The sequence below is a fragment of the Symphalangus syndactylus genome, chromosome 22 (assembly GCF_028878055.3).
Source record: "Symphalangus syndactylus isolate Jambi chromosome 22, NHGRI_mSymSyn1-v2.1_pri, whole genome shotgun sequence".
Classification (NCBI taxonomy): domain Eukaryota; kingdom Metazoa; phylum Chordata; class Mammalia; order Primates; family Hylobatidae; genus Symphalangus; species Symphalangus syndactylus.
The window spans coordinates 65,641,477-65,662,924 of record NC_072444.2 but is presented as its reverse complement, the minus strand read 5'-3'; the positions used below and the strand labels follow the sequence as shown (position 1 = coordinate 65,662,924).

Genomic DNA, 21,448 nt, shown 5'->3' with positions numbered 1-21,448 from the left:
TTGATTACACTCCTCACTTCCTGGCACAGTATTGTAATTGGAAATATGTAAGATTTTTTATTTTCCTCCTGCCCTCCCTTGGTCTCTCTTTCTTTCTTTACTTTTATTTCTAAAGCCTACCCCTCTTCCTTTCCTCTGTCTCTAGAGGAAATCATTTCAATGTAGTTCATATATTCTCTTATAAAAATCTATGTTTTTTTGCAGACATTTTAAATTATGTAATTGGTATTATACATATTACATTCTGTCAATTATCTTTTTTAGTCAGCATTGTCTTTATGAACTGTATACCTACTCTATTACTTCTAATCACTAGGTAGTGTCATAGAGCATGCACACATCTTTTACGCTTTTCCATTCTACCATATAAATACACTCAAGTTGCCCCTTTCTGTACAAATGATAATTCCATAGGCATACATTTACCTGCATTCTTATAGATGTGGATAAAAATTCCTTTAGGACCAATAACAATCATGGAATGTGCTTCTACTTACAATGACCAAGTAGAACCAGTTCCTCTTCAGAGTGGTTGCACAGTCTACATCTGTACCAACAGTGCACTAAGTTCCCGCATCCTTCGCAGCTCTCAAAATTATCCACTCTGTCAGTTTCTCCCTAATATGTAGGAGTAACATGAGATATCATTGCTTTTGTTTGCATTTGTTTTATTTCTCATGAGTTTGAGCACCTCTCCATATACTCACTAGCCTTAATTTCCTTTGGTCATTTTCCTGTTAAGACTACTGCCTTTTCTTATTGATTTGCAGAAATGAACACTATGTTCTAAACTTTAGACATTTCAGATGCTGCCTCCATTCAGTCACCCATCTATGAACTTCATCCATGGTGACCTCTGTTGAACAAGTCTTCTTTGTCTGCTTCTGTCACTTCTTTGTTTGATTCATTTCTTTGCATATTTCTTCTTCCTCCCATAATCATTTTCATCATATATAGGGTCTTCTAGGCTTGTTATTCATTCATTGATTTTTATAACTATTTATTCATTTATGCAATCAAAAATATTTCTTAAATACAATCTAGTAAAAGACACTGGACTGTATCCTAGAAATGCAGGTTTTCTTGTTGTTCCACCTCTTACCTGGGTGAGTGCTCTTCTCTCTCACTCCGCCTCTCACACACACACCCCAAATGAGGATTCTTAACAACTTGTTAATGAAAAGAATTGGTGAGTTAAGCAAATCACGAACTTGACATACAAAGCAGAGATATTTTAAAAATCCAGAAATACTTGGGAAAGTAACTACTAAGAGAGAAAGAAAAAATTGATTCTTAAAAAAATGTGAGAGACAGCTGATGGCATCATCATGTATATGAACAAGTTCGAACAATACTTGAAAGTTCGTCCTGGCTTTCATTCTATTGATTCTATTTCCTCTGCCTACCTGTATATTATACTTCAGAAATATTTAACTATCATTCATTCCCAATATGCCTATAGCTGGAGAAATGGAGGGAAGCAAGTCATGATATATATTGGGCCAGATAAATAATATACTATTTACCACTTCATAAGTTGCTACTGTGTAAAATAAATGTATCTGATGATGGGACAGAAAAGTTCAAATAAATTCTTAAATGTAAGAACAGAAAATACAGTAAAAACTCAGGAGTAGCAGGAGAGAAAACATTGTAACAGTAATATCACTTTTTGTTTGGTGATATTATATATATGGTAAAGAATCAGGGGATTTCACATAGAATTGCTAGTTGTATGGTTGTAATAGCAATTCACCCTGAAAGGATCTGAAGGACTCTTGTTTTTTAGACAACTCATCTGCTGCTTTCATAGTCTGTCTGATAAAAATCATTCTGCATATCTGTAGTGGGATTAAAAGAAAAACAAAGAAGATAATTGTACATAGAAGATAACAGTCTTCTGAGTGTTTTCTAAAAGCTTCTTGTAATGCATTAGATATATAAAAATGAAATTCATCACTTATAAAAAGTATAATTTGTAACCTCCTTTATTTTGTACATATCTCATCTCTTAAAATATGCTAAAGGAGAAAGATTTCAGGCCACTTCTCTATTAGGAGGATAATATGCTGGTTTGAGCTGTTAAATTCAGTCATTTATGAAACAGAAGCTAGTATACTGGAAGAATTGTTAGAAAACAGTAAAAATGGATGGCTACTTCACGTATTATTTATATTCATTCTAAATTGAGTTGCCCCAAAGAAGTTAATATAGCTATGTCAAGATTGAAACAAACTAGAAAATTCTTCATTTATTTTATCTCCAAATACTTTTTTACAAGTTTTCATTTAATTAAAGGAAAAACCATTGTTAAGATGGGATTTTAAAGTTCTGTCTTCATGATTTCCCACTGGTTTATGAAATAACACATTGGATTATTCATTACAACTTTATTTTCTCAAAGGGGAGATAATAATCTAATAAGTCAACAGAGATCTTAAAAGTAGAGGCACTTGAGGAAGATATCTAGATTAAGAGTTCAAATAGAAAATGATTTGAAAATTTACACTTTGATTTTTGATCTTTGGTAAACTATTTTATCTGTTTATTTTAATCAAGCATAATTCAGTAAATATTTATCAAACAAATGTTTTCTCAACATAAAATGACTGTAAAGAATACAAGAACTTGAAAAGATTGTGAGCAGTTTTAACAAGATAGTCAATGTAAAGGTCATTGTTCAAAGAAAACAGATGTACTTTTAATCACTTTTCATTTTATAGACTCAAACATGTTTGGAAATAGTGAGAATAATGTATTCAACAGCCAACATTTTTAAACATTTAGAATATATCATTCACGATTTAAATGATTTTCTGAAAATAATAAAACATTAGATAACTTTGAAGCCCTCTGTGTATGCATTTCTCCATCTCCAGAGACAGCCCCTTTTGAGAGCCTGGTGTCTCTGCTCTATCCTTACAGTTTGTGTTTTTAAACAACATTTAACACTATGCTTTTATGTGTACACAAGTTATATGCATTATGTACCCATCTGGAACTAGGTTTTTTTTTTTAACTCATAAATATGATTTTGAGATTTAACTGCTCTATAACATTCTACTCTATAAAAAGATTACGGTTTGTCATTCCTCTGTTTGTGGCCTTTAGGGTTCTTTCTAGGAGTTTGCTATATCAAACTATGTTGTAGTCAATGGCCTTATGATGTCTACATATGGAAATGTACACAAGTTGAACTACGTATTCAAGTGTATGCGCATCTTCATTTACACGTGTTCAAGTCTATTATAGCCAAATATGTCTCCAAAATAGTTGTAGAAATACAAACTACACTGACACTTTATGAAAGTGCCTCATTCTCCAAATCATTGTTAACACTGGCTACCATCATGGGTCAGATTGCTTCTCCTCCACTTACTAGCTGTGTGACTTTGGCATGCTAGTTATATAATTCCTCTGTACCTCTGTTTCCTCCTGTATAAAATGGGGGTAACAACATCACCCACCTCATAAGGCTTTGTGAGGACTGTGTAAATTGGGATTTATAAATGTTTAAGAATGGCTGGGCCTGGTGGCTTACGTCTGTAATCCCAGCACTTTAGGAGGCCAAGGCAGGTGAATCACTCGAGGCCAGGAGTTCAAGACCATCCTGGCCAACATGGAGAAACCCTGTCTCTACTAAAAATACAAAAATTAACCGGGTATGATAGCACATGCCTGTAATCATAGCTATTCAGGTGGCTGAGGCATGAGAATTGCTTAAGCCTGGGAGGCAGAGGTTTCAATGAGTCAAGGTCACGCCACTGTACTCCAGCCTGGGCAACAGAGTGAGACTCTGTCTCAAAAAGAAAAGTTTAAGAATAATTACAGTATATAGGAAGCCCTCCATGTGTGATGTTTTGATAATTCTTGGACTTCCAATTTTGCCCAATAAAATGGGTGTGGTCTTGCTGTTTTAATTGGTGTAAACTTTTCTTAATATTTTCAATTACTATGTGACTTCACTATGGACTAGTAACGAAGTCTGTGGACTGGCAGCAGTCTGTGTAGATAACTTGAGTACCACTTTGTTAAATTACTTTTAGTCTTGTGGGTTTTACTTTTTTTCACATTAGATTGGAAGGTATAATTTTACTATTAAATCAATGTTTGTAATGCTTATATATCATTTCAATTTTTTTTTTTTTTTGAGACAGACTCACTTTGTTGCGCAGGCTGGAGTGCAGTGGCATGATCTAGGCTCCCTTCAACCTCTGCCCCCCAGGTTCAAGCGATTCTCCTGCCTCAGCCTCCTGAGTAGCTGGGATTAGAGGCACGTGTCACCATGTCTGGATAATTTTGTATTTTTAGTAGAGACGGGGTTTCACCATGTTGGCCAGGCTGTTCTCGAACTCCTGACCTCAGGTGATCCACGAACCTTGGCTTCCCAAAGTGCTGGGATTACAGGCATGAGCCACCACACCCGGCCTTCTATTTCTTTTTAAGTCAACTTTGCTAACACATTTCTCTAAGAATTAACTTATTTTACATATTTTCAAGTGTATTATTAAAAAGCATATCTTACTCATCTGTTTTTTATTTTCTATATTTTCTATTTTCACTCTTCCTATTGTTAATTTATATATGTATGTGTATATATGTATGTATATTTATATGTATAAGTATATATATATATATATAATCAAATCTGCCTCAGGTCTAGTCTATCTATATTTTGTTATTCTTTTAAACAAATGGCTTTGGGTTTGCCAGTAATATCTTTTGTTGTATTTTATCAATTTCTGTAGTTATATTTGTTATTATTTTCAAATTTGAGTTAATTCATTTTTATTTTCTGAACTCTTTGAGTTGAAATATTATTCCATTAGTTTTTCTAATAATAATTTCTCTATTCAACTAACTCAAATGCACAGAAAAGAAACAGAACTAAATTGTTGGCATTCTTTGTTTTCTTTATATAGATAGAAAATTTTTCAGATCTGAGGAAGGTTGTAGGAATGACTCTAAATGAGTAAAAAATTAATGATATCTGTGAACCTGGACTGTTAACAGTGAGCTAAAGGTAGTATTTGTACAGTTTTATGCCCTTTACAAGTTTTTACAGTCGTTACCACATTTTTTAAATAACAGATATATTGAGATATAATTTACATACCATAAGATTCGCTCTTTTAAAGTGCACAATTCAGTTTAACTATTACAACTATTTAATTTTTGAACACTTTAATCACCCCAAAACAAACCCCATGCCCATTTGCAATCACTTCCCGTTAATACCTACCCTCGGCCCTAGAAACCACCGATCTATTTTCTACCCCTAAAGATGTGCCTGTTCTGGACATTTCATATAAATGTAATCATGCAATACGTGTTTTATGACTAGCTTCTTTCACTTGGCATAATGTTTTCATTTGTTTTAGCACACACCAGTAATTCTTTTCTTTGTATTGATAAATAATGTATCTATCATGTGGATAGACAGCATTTTTTTATTCATCAGTTGATGGGCATATGAATTATATCCATTTTTGGTTATTATGAATAATGCTGCCATGAATATGCACCACTTTTTTTGTGAACATGCATTTTTAATTATCTTGGGTGTTCAACTAGAATTGGAATTTTTGCTCCTCTTACATTGAAGTCTATAATACAGTTTGAGTTAGTTTTTGTCTATAGTATAAGTTTGATCATAAGTGGAGGAAAAATCGTCTTTCCAAGAAATAATGCTGGGAAAACTAGATTTTCACAAGCGATTGAATGATATCTGAACCTATCTCATACCATATGCAAAAATTAATTCAAATTGTATCAAAGACCTAACATAAGAGCTAATCCAAAATTAGGTAATTTTTCTTTTAAACAACTGTGCATCTAACACAAACATTTTCTTTATTTAAAAAATGCTAAATCCTGGATATTAAATTTTAAGAGTATTTGTTTTATTGGGAGCTATTTGGAACTATTCTGTACATGTTTTTGATATATTGTTTCAGTTAGCTCTTGTCACAATAATGTCATACAGCAAAAACAATACTGTGCAATAAATAACTGCAATATCTAAGTGATCACAACAATATGCATCAGTATGTCTCACAGTAATTAGTTTAGGGTTTGATACATTTTTGAAATAACATAATTTTAGTAACTTTCAGATACTGAAACATTCTTTAGGCACAAAAAATAATACTAAAAGAAACTTTAATCTCATATCCGTTTTCAAAGCTTCTTTCATTTCTCCCTACTCAGGCCTGTTTCAGGCTAAAAAACACCAGTGAGGAATGATACAGTTATGATTTTTTTGGACTCTGCAGGAAGCCGCCATCTTCTCTCTTAATGGAAGCACTCCCTAACTATAAGTCCAACAACTTCTTCACAGATTTCTTTTTCTGTTGTTGTTGGATATTTCTCCTCTATGGATCTGTTAGTATGGGATAGTTAGTTAAGAGTATAGCAAAGTTAGTTTTAGCCAAATCTTAGCAATTTCTATAGTGATTTTTCTGAGCTTTGTCAGCTGAAATTCTAAAAAAAAAAAAAAAAAAAAAAAAAACCAAACAGAAAATCCTCCATTTTGTCTTTGTGTGGCAGTAATTCTTCTGCTCTTTAATCAGTATCAGGTATATGTAAATCCAAGGAATAAAAACTCCCTAATACCTATTTTAATGAATACACATAAACCTAAGTTTTGCAAGTTTCTGTTAAATTTTGGATTAAAAGAAATTGATGTTTTAAGACAGAGAATTATGTAATAAATTATACTTTTAAATAATATATTTTGATCCCAAGCGTTTCATTACCAGAGTTTACATTTTCATAAGCCTATTAAAAATAAATTTAATTTCAGATCCTTTCGAAGCATTCATCATCTTTTCTATTCGTCATGAGATCAGAAGGATTGATCTTCACAAAAGAGACTATAGTCTACTTGTTCCTGGATTGAGAAACACAATAGCACTTGACTTTCACTTCAGTCAAAGTTTACTTTACTGGACAGATGTTGTAGAAGACAGAATATACCGGGGAAAGCTTTCTGAAAGTGGAGGTACATATATTATAATTTTTCTTAATGTTTAGATTGCTTTTTTAAGTGAAAATTCAAAGAACACGTTATAACTAGAAGAAATTTTGATTATTCTTTGACCTTTGGTTCTTTATTCCCTCCCTCATATATGTAAAATCAGGGATGTTGAGCATCTGTGTGAGCACCTGTTGGGGGCAGGAAGTGTTGACGCTCGTGCTGTTCACACCATTTGCCACTGTGGACTTTTCCATGGACTGATGGCAAAGAAATGTATTTACAAGAAAAAAAAAAAGACTGGTTGTTACATACCATTAGTCACATTTTTAGGAGTTACAATAACTTGTTTTTTTTTTTTTTTTAATTTTGCTACCATCTTTCAACATAATTCAAAAAAAAAGAAAAAAGTATTACAAAGATGACTAATATGAGCTAAATATTTTTGCCATAATTTGACTTATCTCTTTCGGCTAAACTAATCCTTTCTTAAGTAGAAAGTCTTTGATATTAATAGCTGGCTGTGGTGGCTCACGCCTATAATCCCAGCACTTTGGGAGGCCCAGGTAGGCGGATCACGTGAGGTCAGGAGCTCGAAACCAGCCGGGCCAATATGATGAAACCCCATCTCTACTAAAAATACAAAAAATAGCTGGGCGTGGTGGTGCATGCCTGTATTCCCAGCTACTCGGGAGGCTGAGGCAGGAGAATTGCATGAACCTGGGAGGCAGAGGTTGCAGTAAGCCTAGATTGTGTCATTGTACTCCAGCCTGGGCAACAGAGTGACACTTCATCTCAAAAAAAAAAAAAAAAAGAAAAAAAAAAAGGAAGTCTTTGACATAAATGTATATTTCTTTTGAAATGTTGTCTCCATGTGCCATTCCAAGGACAAGGTATCTCTGTCAAATTGTTAATTCCATTGTAAATCACCTTTGCAATTGCAATTTTGAAAAATGGTCATCATATTTAAGCACATAATATAATTATGATATGTAAACTTATACCTTATGTAATATACTGATTTAAAATGATGGATTTAGATTCATAGGATTAATTGGTTAGCTACTTCATAAAACACGTTGTTAATATGTCTAACAAAAAGCACTGCTATAGTAGCAATGTTACAAACTACAATGATTTATCATATCAGAAAAGGTGTTTAAAAATGAAAGTTTTGGCTGGCCAGCACAGTGGCTCACGCTTGTAACCCCAGCACTTTGGGAAGCTGAGGCAGACAGATGCTTAAGCCCATGAGTTTGAGACCAGCCTGGACAACATGGCAAAACACCATCTCTACTAAAAATACAAAGAATTAGCTAGGTATGGTTGTGTGCACCTGTAGTCCTTGCTACTCAGGAGGCTGAAGTAGGAGAATCATCTGAGCCCTGGAAGTTGAGGCTGCAATGAGCCATGATCACACCATTGCATTCCAGCCTGGGCAACAGAAGTGAGACCCTGTCTCAAAAAAAAAAAAAAAAAAAAAAAAAAAAAGAAAGAATTGTTTTAAAATTGTGAAAGAAATTAAATAGTGGATAAATAAGAATATTGGTAGGCATCACCAAAATGCTTATTTTTATTCAGACCTTTTTCTCTTATTTACATTTTTGTTATATCTTGCAAGTCTTAGGGTCCCAGGTGGGGAAGAGGGTCATCTGGGGATTATCTTTGTTAAGGTTAAATATGGTAGTAGCTGTTATCTGTTATGCTTCCAAAAAGAAAAAGACTGAGTGCTGATTAGCCAGAATGCATATTAGCTCTGGTGGGCTTTTTCTTTTGATTTTATTCTACGCTTAAAGATCAACATTTGAGTTAAGTTGCACTGATTTTAACCAGAGTATCATTATTGTTTCCAAAATCCTTTGCTCCGTATAAAAAAGTCACAAACAAGAAATAACTTTTTTTTGCAACCTCAATGTTGTTATTAGCCTCAGAGCTGCTTAAAAATTTTATTCCACTGATACTAAAAGGATTTACTGGATTAAAGATTTCTGGCAAGGAAGATCGATAATGCTAAATTTGAGACTACTTGGTTTTGCCTGTGCTAAGTAGCACTTTTGCAGTCTCTCAAAGTTGAAATCACATTGAAATGATTTGTACTGCTGATCACAGGTAGGCCTTTTCCTTTGTGCTTAACACAGTCCTTGAATGGGTGCACATGTTGGTTTTCCTTCTTTTGTAGGTGTCAGTGCCATTGAAGTGGTTGTGGAGCATGGCCTGGCTACTCCAGAAGGCCTGACAGTCGACTGGATAGCAGGAAACATATACTGGATAGACAGCAATCTGGACCAAATCGAAGTGGCCAAACTAGACGGCTCCCTAAGAACTACACTAATAGCGGGAGCCATGGAACACCCCAGGGCCATTGCTTTGGACCCAAGATATGGGTAAAGAAGTTTGCCTTTTATAGATTGAGTTTGGCATAAAAAAAGTCTTTCAATTTAATATTGAATTTAATTATCTCATCAATTATGAGTCAAAGTGGTTATTTTGTGCCCATGCCTGTGTGTGTGGGGGGTGGCGGGGGTGAGTGTGTGAGTTGTACATACAGCAACTAGTTTAAGTTTATTACTACAAGTTTGGTTATAGGATTGCTTACATAGGTACTTTTAGAGGTTCAAAATGTCTTTTTTTTTTTTTTTTGTAAATGTGCGCATTAGGCCCTATTGGAAGCTATTGCAACTCTTTTTCAAAGCAGTAATTTAATGAATTTCTCTTTTCCTTGCCAAAGAGATGCTGTAATTGTTTCTAATGGTTGCAAACTACAGGGCCAGTCTTTGTTTGAAATAGTCACAGATGTTAACCGCCTTACCCTTTATTTATTTTTTATGTTCTTGGAGTCAGTTTAAAAGAAAATTTAAATAAGCTTGAAGGAGTCCAGTGGTGAGATATTGACTATTAGGAGGTTTGAAAGACAAAGCATATGATTCTGGAAAACAAGGTTCAGTGTTGAGTAACTCAGGTTACTGCCCCTCTTCCCTTTTGTGTTCCTTTGTGAAGGAGCAGAAGAGAGGCACTGGATTTCCAGCCAGAAGATGTGGGTTCCCGTTCCTGCCCAGTCACTTATACTCTGGGTGTATCAAGTGTATTCTTTTCCCTTAGATTTCAGGTTTCTATCTATGAGTTGGGGATAATAACATCTTCCTTCAGTTGTTTTTAAGGAGATGATATACATAGGAGATAATATGCAACTGATAGGTGAGAATGCTTTGTTATTCTTGTCGATTATGACTTTGGAATTGTTTTGTAAATCAAAGGCCGTTGTCAAGCCTAAAGGCTAGCAGAAAGGAATTCTTTAGGAGGTTTGTTACTTTAGGTAATATCAAGTCCAGGGAGCACCAATGAGTGCTTCAATGAGAGAGGAGCTCCAATGGGCGGGGAGTGAGCCAAAAGGGAGTTCAATGAGATAAAGAAGAGAGAAAAGCCAGGCGATGTCTAAGTCAGCCTCCTGGCCACACCCTCTGACTTTTGCTCTTGTCTGTACCTAAGACTCAGAAGTCAATAGATTGGAAAGTATGTTTGCATCTCTTTTCCTCAATTTTGACTCAGAAATGAAAGGGGCAGAAACCACTTATCTAGAGCAAGGATTCCAAATTGGCCACCCTCATTTATGTGTTTGCTTTATTTTCCACAGTGTTTTAAATTTACTTGAATTAGCTGTCAAAATTTAAAATTTTGAGAGATTTTACATAAGACCCTGGATTTCTGCCTTCTTTCATAAAATAGGGAGATTTGGTAACAATGAGCTGAGTGGTAGCTGTTTCTCTTAGCCTGAAAGTATATTCTCTAGTTTACGTAGTCTACATTTTACCTATTTCACTCATTACTTCCTGTAATAACAATTGATCAGGAAAAAGCCTGCTATGTTTAATAAGACATGCCTTTATTTTTCAATATTTTATTCCTGAGGTACAAGTAGATTGCTGATACTGACCCTATACCTCCCACAAAGTTGCTAGCTCATCATCAGCTAGGGCCTTATCTCCAGTGCCAACAACTACTGATGTAAGGCTTTTACCTATCAGACCTAAGTGGTGTCAGCATGGGAAACTTTCTGAATAAAAGAAAAGTAATATTTTGGAAAAGATTGTAGTCCTAGCATGTATACCAACATGAGGAGGAAAATGTGAATAATTCCAAAATTATAAATGACACAGAAAACAAACAAAAAACCAGGTGTATGAAAGTTTACAAATGGTCTCTCCAAACAAGATGATTTTGCAGTTGATGCTTCCTTTTCCACTGATATTGTATTGGTAATGCTAGGATCAACTTACTTATCTCAGTTTTGAAAATATCCAGCCTGAGAGTAAAGGAAGAAAACAAAAACACAAAGGACATACAATCTACAAATACTATTTAAGTGAAAATACCAAATACGATTTCCGTGTGAAATATCCTCAAAGAGTTGAAAGTTAATACAGAAAGCTAGCCTGAAAGTAGGGGAAACTCAAAAATGCTTCTGGGGGAGTTGATACCTTCCATCACTAATTGCTGCTATGAAACAGTGAGGCTAATTAAGATAATTACATTGATAATAAAATAATACTTTATTAAAAATAGGGTAACAAAACAATGCTCATACAATCGTTTCTAGAATAAATGACCAGAGTTTGGATAACGGTACTAATTCATTAAACCCTAAGTGTTAACTGGAAGGTTGACAGATTTTTGTGTCATGATTTGATAGGCTTTTTATTGTTGAAAGTTATTTTATAGAGGTTGATATGATTAAGATATAAAGTTTATATAAACATCATAAAGCACATTTTAAAATATACATTTTTAGATTTAAAAATGTAGCGTGAATATTAAAATATTTTCAAGTTTATTGGCTATTTTGGGAAAAAGTTCTGAGGTTAGTTTAATATTGGACCTTTCACAAGGTAGCCTTAAAACATAGCAACAATAAGCACATACACACACACACACACACACACACACACACACACACACACACACACAGCAAAGCCAAGCCAAGCACAAGAAAAGCAACATTGAAATATAAGTTTATCTAAACTCAGCTTACTGTTTTAGTGCTATGTACAATATAAACATAAGATTTTCCCTAATTTCTCAAACTATTAATAAAATATATAAGGAAGCTAAGAATCAGCATTGATATGAGCTTCAAAGTAATTTAAACTTCTTTTGAAATTTTTAGTTTTAGATAAAATTCACTAATTATTGAGAAATAAGATTTATATAAATACTGTTATATTTTCTACTAAATCTTAAGCTTTTTGATAGCAAGGGAAGTTGTTTTCAGTCTGTAAAATCCTTCTAAGCCTCTTTGAATATATACTTGTGCTAAGTAAATGTTAAACAAATGAATGCATGCATATAAATGGAATTCGTTTATATGCAACTTGTAGGAACTCAAGGATATATTTAAAATGTGAAGTATACAGTAAAGGACAGACAGCTAATGGGAAAACTATGAACTTTGTTCACAATAACAAATGAAAAGAAAGGTTTGCAACTAGCCACTTTTCTCCCTTAACACAGTTGAGAAAAAAAACAGGCCCTAACACTAGCCCCACAAAACACATTTACTTCATGTGAGGTTTCTACAGCAATCAAGGTCTTTGTGACCTTTTTTTACAGATGCCAAAGTGAAGTGTTTTTAATTGACGACTTTGCTTCCCCAGCATAAAACCCACCAACATTCACTTTGGGTTATAAAACATATCTGTCATCATGCCATATTCCTTCAGTATTCTGGATTTTGACCTGATCTCCCAAGTCACAAACTATTCCGAGATGGTAAATTGAGAGTTTTAGGGAGGAGCTATTTTTCTTTCATTCCATTTTAAGGTAATGTACTTATTGCTAAGGTGACCTGAAAGAGACCATGAATCCTGTTTTAAACATTAAGCTTATATTAGAGAGTAACAAGCACCAAGGTGTGCAGAATCTACAAGGTACTCACTTCAGTTCTTGAACTTTCATTGCCTTTATTTTTACACTACTGCATGGCATCTTCCTGCTCTATTGCTAAAGCTAGTATTTAGTTTTCCTCTGTCATAATAACTGAACTAAAAATTCAGCTTTTAACTAAAACTGAATTTAGTTAAACTAAATTTTTAACTGCCATAAAAATTGCGTTGGTGAAAGTAGAAATAGTAATTGTGAAGATTAGTGAGACATCTAAATAATATTTTAATCCTATCTAGGAATATTCTTAAATGGAACTAATAAAGGTTTTGTTGGTTTTAGAAGAACTCAATATTATAGATAAGTAACCTCTTTTTTTTTTTTTAACCAGGATCATTTATTTTTACCTTCTGCTGCTTGATCTGATAGATGATAATGGCCTTTTTATGCCTATAATGCTACAAGTTGTTCATGTCTTTTGATCTGCTTTAATCCAGACACATACTAATCCATGAATGGAGGAACTGCAGCATCTGTAGACTGTAGTTTCTTTTTTTAAAAGTTATTGTGACTGAACATTTCCATACATCCTATAAGGAGAGATATTAAGTCTTTGTATACTTGAGGATATAATGCTAATGCATTTTAACCATCTAAAGAGAAAGTAATAAGGAAAAATGATTCTGTTAAAATAGCACATTATCAAGTATATGAAGGAGAACCTAGAATTTTATGAAACGATGATCACTGAAATCAGCTCTTAAGATTGTTTTGAACTATGTTATGGCAAAGTTAAGAACACTTTTAGGGTGACTAATTCTATAACATGTTATTTATAAAAAGTGCTGGAATTTCTCACTTAAATCGATGAAATTTTAGTCTCACAGTGATCACTATAGAAGTATACTAACACTGCTAAGGTTAGTGAAGAAATGAAGGGATCACTTATTTTAGTGAATCCAAGTGTCCCAAGCCATATTTTTCCCCCACTAGAAAAACGTTTCAGAGTTCACAGTGCCTATTTCTAGTAAATATAAATATAGAGAATGCAGAGAGATAGATAGTTAGACTCTCCACAACTATTGAGAGTATAACTGGATAGAAAGTTACAAGGTAGACACCAATTTCCCAATTGTTATACAGGCAAGAGATGATAAATCAGGAGTCTTTGTGTTATCATTGCAGAGTGGGAAGTATAGCCTTATCTACATCTATTGGTGGCTTATCCACAAATCCTCAGAGACTGCCTATAACTTCCAAATTCATGATTTGTTTTCAGGGATTGTTTTTTCTTTTCTTTTCCTTTTTGAAACAGAGTTTTGCTCTGTCACCCAGGCTGCAGTATAGTGGCATGGTCTCAGCTCACTGCAAACTCCACCTCCCGGGTTCAAGCAATTCTGTAGTTGGGATTACAGATATATGCCCCCATGCCCAGCTAATATTCCTATTTTTAGTAGAGACAGGGTTTCACCATGTTGGCCAGGCTGGTCTCAAACTCCTGACCTCACGCGATCCATATGCCTCAGCCTCCCAAAATGCTGAGATTACAAGCATGAGCCACCATACCCGGCCTCTCATGTTTTTTAAGCTTGCAAATCTCTCTACTGGCCCTTGTTTGTGAAGATAACACTACAAATTAGATTGATGCTATCTTCGTGTTCTTTCTATTTAAATCTTTTTGGTTTTAATGATAAGTTTAAAAGCAGCTGACAAATAACAACCTGTTGTCTATGAAAGATCTGTGCACTCAAAATTAAATTGTAGTGAGATTTAATTTATTTCATATTCATTATTTTTAAGAAAGGCATTTTACTATTTAGCCTATCAGCTTTATATTAACCTTTGTTCCATTTTCTATTTAACTGGCAACATATTGTATTATTTTGTGATTAATTTTGCTTATAAATAATTTCATGCTAATATTTTAAGATAATTAATATTTTTATACAAAACAATCTTATTTTTAAACACAATTTTTTTTGGAAAATAGGCCCCACCATTGAAATTTTATAAATGTCCTCTGGTACATTTTTAAAAATTTGTACCTATGTATTTGAGTTATTTACACTTATAAACTTTTATTATAGAAATATTAAAGTACACAAACTAGCAGGGATTGTATAATAAACTCTCTTGTACCCATTATCTAGCTTAAACAATCAGTACATTGTCCTCTGGTATATGAATGTTCATTTTTATCCTTTCCCAACGGTCTTATTCACATATTTCATTATCAAACAATAAACAATTTGGATATTGTTTTTCTGAATATGCTTCCACAACCATAGCTCTGAAAGCCTTGAAACTAAAATTAAAGCCATATACATAGAACTAAAGCTGTCTGTGAACTCCACAAACCTGAGACAGGTCTCAGTTAATCTAGAAAGTTTATTTTGCCAAGGTTGAGGATATGTGCCCATGACACAGCCTCAGAAGGTCCTGATGACATGTGCTAAAGGTGGTCGGAGCACAGTTTGATTTTATACATTTTAGTGAAACATGAGACATCAATTCACATATGTAAGATGAACATTGGTTCGGTCCAGAAAGGTGGGACAACTCAAAGCAAAGGTGGGAAGATTTGAAATGGAGTGAGGTGGCCTACAGGTCAAGGTAAATAAGACACAAATGGTTGCCTGCTTCTGAGTTTCTGATTAGCCTCTGTAAAGAAGGCAAATGCATTGATCTCAGTGAGCAGAGGGGTGACTTTGAATTGATAGGAGGCAGGTTGGCCCTAAGCAGTTCCCAGCTTGACTTTTCCCTTTAGCTTAGTGATTTGGGGGCCCCAAGATTTATTTTTCTGTCACATTTCCCCCCTTTTCTTTTTAAAATCTTTCAGAGAAAGCATTTTAGAAGAGCATGAGTCTCTGGTTTCAGGTTTCATCTGATCTCTTATGGCTATAATGGTTTATTCCTACGTGGCTAAGTCTTGATTTATTAGGAAAGCTCATTTTTAGCAGGTTGTGAAGTCTCATGTCCTGTGACAAGAAAATAGGGGGAAGAAGGGAGAAAAACAACAACAAACAAAAGAACAATCCTGGAAAATCAGTATTGGCCACATTACTCTGAAGTCCATGCATCAGTAGGCAGGTATGAAAGTCGTTTATGTATGTGGCTTTAAAGAGGTTGCTGTTATATTCTTCTGAAGTTTAAGTTGTCTACCTTCAGTTCAGAGGGCTTTACAAAAGCGTAGCTTAGTTTTTGATGATTCCAAATTAGAAAAAAAATGGAGAAAAAAGAAGGAAAAAGAAAAAAAATAAAAACATTATTTTGCAGACTTGTAGCCAAGAAAAAATAGAATTTGGTTTAAACTGTAGAAAATAATAAAAAAAGAAAAACATTAGGCAAGATTAGAATCTAACAACATGTGTACTACAGTTTTTTGAAACATAATTTTTCTCTTTCCAGTTTCCCATTTTCACTAAAGACAACTCCTCATAGGACTGATTTGCTTTATTATACTTGACCTGATTATTTGTATACAGTGCAGCAAGAAAATTTTTTTTTCACATGGGCTTTTAAATTGGCTTTGATGGAATTTTGTTCCATAGAAGGAATCTCAGATAAGACTGTTTTAAAGTTGAGCCCAGCCATGGATTCATACTATCAAATACCTATGAGTTGGGTGAATTCCTTTCCTCTTGAGGTTCCAATATAAACATGGAGCTCCTGGGCCTGTCATAAAAATGACGTTCTTTCCTTACCACAGGTCAGGAACCCTGTACAGGGATGGTATAGACAAGGTACGAGGCCAGTTTTTGCAAGGGGCTTTTATTGACTTCATAAGTCAAGTTTGATTCCTTAGAGGAAAGCACACCACTCCAGTCAAAGCCTTGGTAAAATAACCAGTTTCTCCAATTGTGTCCTATTACAAATGAAAACAAATTTTTATTTCACTTATGCAAATAATTGTATTGCCCATAAGCTAACAATACTCACAAATAGTTTCAAAATTCTGTAGAAATCAGGTAGAGAGAAACAAACATGCTCCAAATTGTGTTCATAGGAGTATACACCAAGTTGTTAAAAGCTGTCAATAGCTCAAAGCAAAGTTTCTCTGACTTGGAAAAAAAAACAAAGGATCAGCAACGTTTCAAGCAAAAAGTCAAAAGGATTACTCCAATATTCTATTAGTTCAGTCCATGCAGTTAATTTCTGTTCTTCTTGATAGTCATAAACATTTCAGCTCTCCATGAGTTCTGAAAGTTTTTCCTGTATTCTGATATCGCAACCTCCAAAGTTATCAGAAAACTGGATTCAAGACCATCTGTTAGAGTTTTATAGCTGATTATAAAACCACCTTCTAAAGAGAGCCAAAACAAGACAACAATTGTCCGTGGAAGACAAAAATTTTAGGGCAGTCATAGTCAAAGACACCATTGACAAGGACATTTGTTACCTCTGTGATGCATAATAATTTAATATAACAATTATAATTATTACTGATAATGTACACAAAGTCATATTAGAATTATAGGAGTTCCCATAATTTTTGAACACATACCAATAACATCTACAAATACAGCCCAAAGAAAACCAAACACCATTTCACAATTGACAATGCTTCCTGTATAATTTTTATACCAAATAAGCCAAATTATGTCATTTTTTGACTTTAGGGAAACTAACACCCTACAGGATTAATTAGGTCAGAAAAGACATAATTTCTAATTTGATTTTTAAAAGTGTCAAATACCAAAGCACATATTAAAACACTTGATAATTGCAAGTCTTTGTAAAATAAGTCATTCATTTAACCAAAGTGATAACTCAAGGATTTCAAAAAAGAGGTGAAAGCCTTCATTATTTGAGAGAGGAGACTTAATTTTAAAAACAATGAGCCCTATTTGGGCAAAATTAATTGGCAGGAAGCCAATTAAATTTGTTTTTCAAAATCTTATAAGCAATCTATAAAATTTTAATCTTGACCATAAGATATAACTTCCATAAGCCTTTTATAAACTTTATTAAGTAGTCAACTAATGCTTCAAGAAAACCCTGTTAATCTGACACAGGGGCCCATATACTGGTCTTGCATTAGTATGCCTTTGACTTTAATGACTAATTTATAGAGAAACTGGACTTACTTTATCTCTTAAAATCCATCTTTACAATATCATAGGCCCAGCTCTTCTGTGATAGTACCCGGGCTTTGAGGAGTTGAATAGCTTTAATTTCTGGCCCTGGGTTTCAGGAATGCAGTTTATTTTTATTGTCATCTTCTACCAGGAGTAAACATGAGGCTTTAATTGCTGTCAGCGTTTAAGATTTAGCAGGACTTGGTGTCCTTTTTTTTTTTTTTTTTTTTTTTATTGAGACAGAGTTTTGCTTTTGTCGCACAGGCTGGAGTGCAATGGCATGATCTCAGCTCACTGCAACCTCTGCCTCCTGGGTTCAAGCAATTCTCCTGCCTCAGCCTCCTGAGTAGCTGGGATTACAGGTGCCTGCCACCATGCCCAGCTAATTTTTTTATTTTTAGTAGAGATAGGATTTCACCATGTTGGTCAGGCTGGCCTTGAACTCCTGACCTCAGTTGATCCATCCGCCTCAGCCTCCCAAAGTGCTGGGATTACAGGCATGAGCCACCATGCAGAGCTTGGTGTCCTTTTTAGACCGAGGAGTCCAAGCCCTGTAATTTAATATCACAAGTACTTTAAAAGCATGTACAGAAAGATAAACAGATGTAGTAACCTTAATTTAAAAAAAAAGAAAAATTAATATTAGTTTTTTTCCTAAACAAACCAAAACTTAATAACAATGACATAGGAGTTGTTTCGATAAACCATAAAAATCTGTTAGACCAGTTACCAAAGGCAAAAGAAAAGACTGTCTGCACTGCACAGAATATTATTTTGGAAGAAAACATTTCCTTTAGACCTTTAAGAAAACATTGTTAGCATCAGGCCACAACAAACAAAAGTTAAGGAAAAAACTTATATGAGCTGAAAATGAGTTGAAGGAGAGCATTACTATCTTGCTCCCTTTAAAATGGGAGAGAAAATCAAAAATGGTGAGATGCAATACATTTGAACTTTGTGTTAAAAAAAAATCTGTTATAATTTGCTAAGAATAAATCAATCCCTTAAGAAAATGTCATTGTTCTAACCAATCATTTATTGTATGTTTTTTAATATCAAGCCCCAATCTATAGAAAGATCATTATAATTTCCCTTTAATTATAGACAGCTCAATCATATAAAAGTTGTTTTTTTAAGAACATTTATTTTGACTTACACAGATCATTCCTGTCATGCTTGGACTTTCTGGTTTGTTCTGAACATCTCCGTTTCTTAAACAACCAGTCGTTTTGTTCTAGGACTAAATCTACTATATAAGACTCTTTCTCATATAAAAAAAAATTTCTCTTTAAGCTTTCTTACCAGAAAAAAAACCTCTTTATTTTTATAACTTTCTTTACATTTCTCTTATTTCCCCATTCCTTTTATCTTGTTTTATACATAACCTTTAAATAAGCTTTGAATTAGACAAAAATTTTTCACCTTTTTAAAAAGGACATACTTTTTTTGAAAGAATGTTTTCCTACAAATATACTTTTATTGAAAAATACCTAAATAATGAAATACATATTATTTAATATAACTTTAGGATCTAAATTATGATGAGTTTGTTTATGAGTATTTATCCCATTACATTTACCTATTTTATTTTAATAGTTTACCTACATTATTTATAAAAACTGTGATAGTCATCATTTGAAATTATGGAACTACCATTGCAAAATTACAACTGAGACAATGAAAGAGATCTGAACTGACTCCATCTTGTTTCTAACCTCCAAGCTGTCCTTGTTTGTTTCTGGGTGTAGGCCAAACTAATTTTGTATTCGTATTACTTAGTTTATAGTTTATAGTTTAGCTCTGAAACAAAAACAATTACATTCCCTTCCCAAAACAAACCTTACTGCCTGTGGACTAGACCACCTAAAGCCACAAGATTAGAAGTTATGGTAATCTTACTAAGTTTAAGATGTAGCTGTTGTTGTTAAAATAATATCAATGTCTTGTTTATTAAAGATCATACAAGCAAAGATCATTCTGTCTTGGGCTGGGTTTATAGTTTTGTAACCCCTATGCCAAATTTTGACACCTTATAATATTCGGCAGGGATAAGTAAGAAATTGCTTGATTAATAAATGCAAACAAAAATGTATTCTGGAAATTCTTAACACATTTCTAAAGTCTTAACTACTTTACCCAAAATTTTAAAGCCAGCTTATTTATTAAAGATTTTACTTGTTATGTAAACTTGAAAAAACATTTGACTAGTCTTTTTTATTCCTGATAAAGTATTTGATTCAAGTGCTTTTATTTTCTTAAACCAATTAATTAGAGCTCTTGTATATATTTTTAGTAGTGAAACATTGTGTACACGCACATAAATACATAAACGTATTATGCTTGCTGATAGAAATATATCTTATAGATTCATAAGACCTTTTTTTTTTTTTCCTGTCTTGGACTTTCAGATTCTTGATAACTTGTTTCACAACCCTAGGCAGTTGTCAGCTAAATAGCCTTAATTTTTCATATTAAAGGAAACAACTAAGATGAAAATCAAATAGCAAAATTTACATCATAAGGTACAGAGAGGAAAAGTCTGGTGGTGCTAGAGGGATACTAAAGATGGATGCCAAATCAAACATAAAATTAAACAAATCTATTATAGGGTTATATAAGGAGATCAATTTTATTTAGATAGAGACTATCTATCTTTAATGGATCTTTGAGCTCTGGGTAGAGCCCACACTGAATCCTGGGTCTCCAAAAGGGGAAAATTATTAAGAGGCTAAACTATGTGATGTGCTTACAGTTCATTAAAAAAAAAATAAAGACATTTCTAAGTGTCTAAACTATACTTTTCCTCACAAAACCAAGAGTAGCCTCTGTTGCAATAGCTACTTTAGTAAAAAAAAAAAAAATCAGGTGACATAATACAAAAGCAAGCAGCTTAAGAGCTGACATGAACTTGTCTGTTCACACTCTTCAGATTCATTAAGGAAAAACAGAGAGTTTTCCCTGAAAGGGAACCTGGTGCCTTCTCTGTTTTCTTTAAGGAACTCCAGGCTATTATAAACTATTTTAGGTCCCTCATGCAGCAGAGGGTGAAAGAGAAGGGAAAGACAGCAGAAGTAACTAAAGAAAACAGAATTCAGTAAACCGAGAAGAAAAAGAACTTTTGCTCAAAAAAAAAAAAAAAAAAAAAAAAGACAAGGTCCTAAGAGAGAAAAAGAAACCATGAAGGACTTTTAAATACAAACACACACACACATACACACACACACAAACACACACACATCTTGGATGTTAGCTTTTAATTAAGCTGGCTTCTAACCATTGAGCTCCTTAAAATCTTTTAAAATGTCACTACCATATTTCAGCTAGGATAAATTGCTGCTATTTCAGAAGTAACAAGTATCAAACGAGAAAAGGCTTGATATAGGAACCAAACCCAGGCTGTCATGGTGGAAACAGAAAAAAAGAAGGCAGAACCTTAGCTATCGAACTGCAGCATGGGATCACAGCCATTGCTCTTTCAGTTTGGCCTGGCTAGCAAAATGTTGGTCTTGTTATGTAAATA

The 21,448-nt window shown here is 33.8% G+C and overlaps 1 protein-coding gene across 2 annotated transcripts in view; it reads left to right on the top strand.

The window, feature by feature from the left end:
- Nucleotides 1-21,448, top strand: part of LRP1B (LDL receptor related protein 1B) — a 1,943,477-nt gene that overhangs the window by 1,262,065 nt on the left and 659,964 nt on the right. For both annotated transcript variants that reach the window (XM_055261032.2, XM_063631317.1), the window contains exons 24-25: nt 6,806-7,003; nt 9,156-9,360. In XM_055261032.2, the coding sequence (XP_055117007.1) occupies nt 6,806-7,003; nt 9,156-9,360 (403 nt within the window). The remainder of the gene's footprint in view (nt 1-6,805; nt 7,004-9,155; nt 9,361-21,448) is intronic.